The sequence below is a fragment of the Cornus florida genome, unplaced genomic scaffold (assembly GCF_030987335.1).
Source record: "Cornus florida cultivar Cherokee Brave unplaced genomic scaffold, ASM3098733v1 CherokeeBrave_3.0.0_Hap2_Chr10, whole genome shotgun sequence".
Lineage (NCBI taxonomy): Eukaryota > Viridiplantae > Streptophyta > Magnoliopsida > Cornales > Cornaceae > Cornus > Cornus florida.
Window position 1 is genome coordinate 110,335,593 of NW_026775580.1, and position 6,740 is coordinate 110,342,332.

Here is a 6,740-nt window from a genome sequence, read left to right on the forward strand (position 1 = left end):
ATTGCTTCAGTTAAACAATTGTTGTTTCTTCATATGTATGAAAAGAAACAGAACTCGACTCTCTCCCTAAAAATCTTCAAACTTCTGTAGAATTCATGTCAGTACCTATCTCTATGACTGTTCAATCAAAATGCTCTTCAAACCCTTGAAGCCAAATGTCCACGCCCTTTTCATTATCTTTCTTTCACAAATGCAAAAAGATGAAACAATTCAAACAAACTCACAGCCAGCTCATCGTCAATGCCTCGACCCACCCGCCACACTCTCTCCGACCTTTTGTGTCCTTTCAGTTCTAGACCCATCAGGCGACATTGATTACGCTCTCCTCCTCCTTGTCCAACCCTCAACGCCCCCATAATTTTCCCGTTCAACACCATTATGCGTGGCTTTGCGCGTGCCCGCCTTTCCGATTCTTTGCCTAGCACTTTGCTACTGTTCAATCGGATGGTTGAATTTGATCTTGCTCCCAACAACTTTACATTCACTTTCTTGTTCCAAGCTTGTTCGAATTTCGTGGCATTTGATCTGGGTCGGCAGTTCCATTCTATGGTTATCAAGAATTCATTTGAAATGATGTGTTTGTTCGCAATTCTATAATACAATTTTATTCATGTTAGTGGGAAATTGGATGATGCAAGATCAGTGTTTGATGTGTAGTGGAATTCTTTGATTAATGGATGGGCATGTTAGAAATGGTGATATATCGGAAGCTCTCAACTTGTTCAGGAAAATGCCCCAAAGAAATGATGTTTCTTGCAGTTGTGTCCTTGGTGGTCCCTCCACAGTGGGCTAATAAGGTCAAATTATATGGTTGAGGCTTACCGGGTTTTTTATGGAAATGCCCCGGCGGAATTTGGTTTCCTGGGTTGTTATGATTTCTGGCTGTGCTCAGAACAATCAGCCAAAGGAAGGTTGGCTTTTTTCCAAGAGATGCAATTGTTGGATAAGGAGCCAGCCAAACTCTGCAATTCTGGTGAGTGTTCTTTCCGCAGTTGGGTGCTCTGGAGCATGGGAATTGGGTTCACTCATACATTCAGAAGAAGCGTATGAGATTCGATACTGTCCGGTGCTTTGATTGACATGTATGCAAAATGTGGTCTCATTTATCTAGCAATGCAAGCGTTTAGTTCATCGAGAGAGAAGGGTGTTTGCACTTATACAGCTGCCATTTCTGGGCTGGCAATGAATGGGCAAAGCAGTGAAGCACTTCAGCTCTTAACCAGATGAAAGATGAGGGCATTTCACCTTATTATATCTTTTACATTGCAGTTTTATGCCCTTGTAGTCACATTGGTTAGGTTGAGAAGGGTTTCCACTACTTCCACTCAATCTTAGATGTTCATGGAATAAGACAAGAACTGGACCATTATGCCTGCATGGTGGATCTTCTCGGCTGTGCAGGTTTGTTGGATGAGGCTGAGAAGTTCATTGCTTCAATGCAGATTGAACCAGATGATATTGTATGGGGGGCTCTCTTCAATGCTTGCAGGGTTCATGGAAATGCTGAAATGAGTCAAAGAGTTGGGAATTTACGAATAGAGTCTGATCAAAACCATGATGGTCGTTATGTTGCACTTTCAAGCATTTTTGCTGAGTCCATGAAAGGAGAAGAAGCTGAAGAAGTCAGGAAAGCTATGAGAAGAAGAAAGGTAAAACGGGTACAGGGGTGTAGTTTAATTGAAGTGAATGGTGTTGTTCATGAGTTTTTTGCAGGGGACAGATACCATGAAAAAGCAGACCCGATTTATATGGCGTGAGAAAAAATAGTTAAAGAGATAAAGAAATACGGGTACAAGGGTGAGAGAAAGGGGTTGAGTTTGATGTAGAAGAGGAGGAGAAGGAAGCCGTAATTGGATATCATAGTGAGAAACTGGCCCGAGCTGTAATTGGATATTATAGTGAGAAACTGGCCCTGGCTTTTGGGTTAATCTGCACAAAGCCTGGATCCATGTTTTGGATTATGAAGAACATTCGGATTTGCAATGACTGCCATAGTGCAATTAAGCTTGTTTCAAAGGTTTTTAAAAGGAAGATTGCTGTGAGAGATCGGAAACAGTTTCATCATTGTGAGGAAGGATATTGCTCTTGCATGGATAACTGGTGACCAAATTTGACAATATTGAAACACTTCAGAATGGTGCCAGAATTGAGGAGGGGGTGTAGAAATTATTGAAGATTGATTCAAAAACAGCTTCGAATGGATAGCCAGAAAAAACTTGAATATCACGGTAAGTTATAAGAACAAAACAGACCTCATACCAAAAGCGTGCGACTTGATGTGCGAATTCTTCCTCTCCGATCTGCTCTACTTGAGCCAAGTTTTCTGTTTAGTTCCTGGGCTATCGTTTTTTTCACACAACCTAACTCGCATCATTTTAATTCTTCCTGTCCTTATAATGCCTCAACTTGAGCCAGCCCCTTTCTGCAATTCCTGTGAAGGATTTTTCCCAAGTACCAAATAAATCTATTAAGTTTAAGGTATTTGGATTTCCAGAAAAAGATAAGAAATAAATTTGGCTTTTTGGCACTCACTCGTTCTCTCCATTATAAGTAGCTAGCTTAGCCTAATTGGCACCACAGCAGCGTCAATTGTTTTGGCTATTTGTTATGGATCGAGATGTAATGACCTTCCTTCTGCTGCTGATGTGATTTGTACCTTTACAACAAATATGGTATTGACAAAATGAGGCTATTCCATTCTAATCCCAGACGCGCACTAACGGTGAACCAAATCTGTGTCTTACCAGGCATAAGAAATGAGGTTATACAGGATATGTCTTGAGCCAAGTAGCTGTCAATTAATGGTTTTCAGCAGACGTGGCACCGTACATCGGTGCATGTATTCTCACATACTTATGTTGGTAATTAGGCTATCAGCATGGAGCTTGCAAGTGAAGATGCAGATCTTCACAACATCCTCCATGCTTGAAAATTAGCTAGTATTAAGGTGACAATTGCAGTGTGTCTGTCAACTTCAGCTGGTGCATTCTTAGCGAAGGCATGTGATGGACTTATTTACATTCTATTTTTTTTTTTTATTATTTTTTTTTTTTTATCTGCACAAGTATCACCACTCACTATCAATGTATACTTAATTTGCCTATGCAGAAAATCCAGCTAATTTATGCTCAGACTCTGTGGAATTGATTGCAAATGACCCAGTGGTTTGGGACGAAAAGCTGAGTTACTTGAAGCTTTTGATGCCATTGGGGATGCTTTTTATTGGCTAGTGAGATGGAGGGTGTGACAGATGTGGTTGTGGTGGTGTCTGAGAGCAGTTGGCGTTCTGCTGGGAATGGTAATTTTACTACTCCAGAACTTGCAGCGAATTATAATTACTACTTTGTGCAACATGTCATGAATAATGGAATACCAGAAAGGACTTTGGCTTACACAGAAGGGTTCGTTTTTGTTGTGTTCAACAAAAATTTCAGATTTGCTTATGGCTCAGAGCAACATTTTGGACTCTTTTACTCCAAACATGCCATTTGAGACTAAAGTCGTGTGGTGGCATCGTAGCAACTAGCGAAGTGAAATTTGAAGTTTGTGCATGACAGAATATTGTTTTTTGCAATTTCTGCTGCCTGCATTCTTCTTTGTGTTCATTCGTATAGCAAAGCTAGTTGACCCCAGCTATAATGGCTGTATAACACAATTTTTAAATTACCTTCTGGATATGTTGATCATCAGTCAATGGAAGTCTGGAAGCACATATTTGTTCTAGATTTAATGAATTATTTAAAAAAAAAAAAAAAAAAAATTCCAAATAGAAGAATCTTGTAAATGTATTAATTAGTATGCATCCCAAATTTTCTTCCTCTTAAGCAACTGTTCATGGCATCAAGGTCATCAATGGCCATCAAAGTTCTGATGTCCACTGGAATAACACCCATGGCTGTTACCAGTACTGCTTGAACCACTTGCAATAAAAAAGTGGCACCAGATTTTATTTATTTACTTATTCGTTGAAGTAAATACTCAAAACTGTCGCACACACACACGTGTCTACTATGGGAGTCGAACCCACCTATCTTTAGGTTAATGGCTCAGTGTGCTAAAGTTGGTCCAGATTGCAGATAGATCCAACAATTTTCTGTTCTGTCATAAAACCCATCCTTCAAGAATTGGTCTATGAATTAGCCATGAGCCCCTATCAGTCTCAATGCCATTGGAAACTGCACATTTGTGTGATCATTGTGTGCTTCAATTCATAATTTTGCACAAGGTGTCATGGACCATGGCGAACCATAGAAAAACGCAATTAATGGCATCATGACTAATAAATAGTATAAAGTCTTTATTTTTATTCTTTAATGTAGCTATTAAAGAAATAAATGATATTCCATAGGCACTCAATGTCCCCATGTTATTAAAGCAAAAGAAGAATTTCCATAATAGAAAGGAATCATTGTTTTTTGTTGGACATGTGAAGATAAAGATACTCTCCGCCAAGTGTAAATTCTCCCATGCTCTACTGGCTATCACAATAACTTTGACCTAGAGGCTTTTGAGATGCACAATTGCAATTCATGGAGCTCCAAAAAGCATTAAAACATAAATATATAAGCACGCGTGCACACAGAGTAATGGCTCTTTTGACAATTTTATTGTTGTTATTTTTTTTGAATTCTACTTAAATAAAAAGTGGTAGTGTCTCTCTCCCTCGGCTCGGATTTTTGCAAGTAAACTTGCTCAAACTAAATAGCTTGAGAATTCAAGAAGATAGCCCAATGACAAGGCTCTCATATTCAGGATGTTGATGGTTCTAACTCAACTGGAACAAAACTTTATATGTATACTTGGGTTGTAAATTATGGAGTGCTTTAAGAGGTTTGACACTACTATCATCGATAAAACTCAAATAATTTTCATTCACCGTTTATTATGAGTATTTTAAGAAGTCTTACATTACCATTATCGACAAAACTCATACAACTTTCATATTATTTTGTTATATGTTACATGCAATTTGAATTGAAGAATCAATGAGCCCTATCATTGAGGTTCTTGTATATATAAATACGCACAAGTCTTATTTCATCTTCAAAATGGTGTTATGACACAATACAGTAGAGCAATAGATGTATTAATAAACCATGATCAAGATATTATAGCCACCCACCCCACCATGATTAGTCGAAACGGTTAAGCTGATGAGATGATGAATATTATATTTAAAACATTATGAAAATAAAGATTTACTTCCAATTTTATGTTTGTGTGCGTGTGTATACCTACCCAACAAAGAAAAAGACACACAAGAAAGACTATTAAGGTCTTATATTATTGTAGTGAGTTGAATACTTGAACACTGGCCAACTTTGCAGGGAAAAACCAGTTAAGTTGGTCAATAACCACCAAGTCAGCATGATGAGAAGATAAGGAAGGTATTAGTGCTTCGGTAAACATACTTTGACCTGTAAATTTCTATGCTTTAAAACTAAGAAAAGAAAAAAACAAAAAGAAAAGAAAATTCATAATAGATGTGTGGTAGTTGGAATGAACACCAAAAAGGAAATTCGTAATAGATGTGTTAAGGTGTAGTCCACACGGCTCACCAATTTTTGGTGAATCCCATTTTTTTTTTTTACAAGCATTTATCTCAATCATCCATGCCCTTTTTATATAATTATTAAACTAAAGTAGTGTTGAGAATAGTTGACACATGTATATTTTTAAAAAAATGTAAACAATTTTTTTTTTTTTAAATATATATTTTTAGTATGACTCATACTCATCATCATTTTCTGTCATTTATATTGTATTGTAAATTAGTTTTCCAATTATATTAAAAAAAAAAAAAAAAATTATATGTCGATTTTAGTTCTTTGACACATATTAGTTTAGTTTCTCTTTTATCTGTTTTCTTCTCTACAAACTAATTAGTTCTTGTCGTCTTATAGGCATCACTAATAATTTAACATTTGAATTTGATTATTTTAATTTTCTTCTAATCACTGTAACTGTATCTCAACATTTTCATTTCAATTACATAAATACATTGTTCTTTTTTTTTTAGTCTCAATAAGATTACAAAATTAATGATTGCACTTTCTTATTTTTTATATATATTTTTTCAAACAAATGTTTTATATAAATTATTTTAACTTATTTGTTAATAATTTTTTATATTGACATCTCTTAAGATTTTGACAAATTACATATGGTTTAAGCATTTACTACTATTATTTTCGTGTTTCCTAAATTTGTTTGTCGTTGTTGAAAAGTGATTTTCAGTGTGAAAAGTTATTATTGTCCTTATATTATAATAATATATTATATTGCATTTTAAAGATCATAAATTTGGAATTAAAAATAGTAATTTTAATGCAAAACTAAGATTATATATATCTAAAATCTAGCTAACTCTCATACGATATATACTAAAACATTAGTAAATGAAAATCCATTAATTAAAGATAAAATTTAAAAGAGGTTAAATAATACTACTAACATTTGTTTGTATATTGTTATATAATATATACTCCGCATGTGTGCGTGAAAAAACAGTGTACAAGGACATTATTTGTAGTTTAAGCCATGGAAACGAGGCGCACTCCACGCCATCGCGGCGTGCACCATAGAGAAAGCTACTTTAGCCGCTAAATTAAATAAATAAATATATATATATAAAAATAATAATAATTCAAGGAAAGCTTCAACATAAAAAATGGTAACCAAGAATGGTTCCTGCATGTTACTGAACACCCTCTCAACCTCTTAACACGTTTTATCCAAAT

At 35.7% G+C, this 6,740-nt stretch overlaps 1 protein-coding gene across 1 annotated transcript; it reads left to right on the forward strand.

Moving 5' to 3' along the window:
* Nucleotides 1-1,113: 1,113 nt before the first annotated feature.
* On the forward strand, nucleotides 1,114-1,757 carry LOC132278386 (pentatricopeptide repeat-containing protein At5g48910-like). The gene is made up of 2 exons (XM_059780178.1): nucleotides 1,114-1,179; nucleotides 1,299-1,757. The coding sequence occupies exons 1-2, from the start codon at nucleotides 1,114-1,116 to the stop codon at nucleotides 1,755-1,757; spliced, it is 525 nt and encodes a 174-aa protein (XP_059636161.1).
* The last annotated feature ends 4,983 nt before the right edge of the window (nucleotides 1,758-6,740 follow it).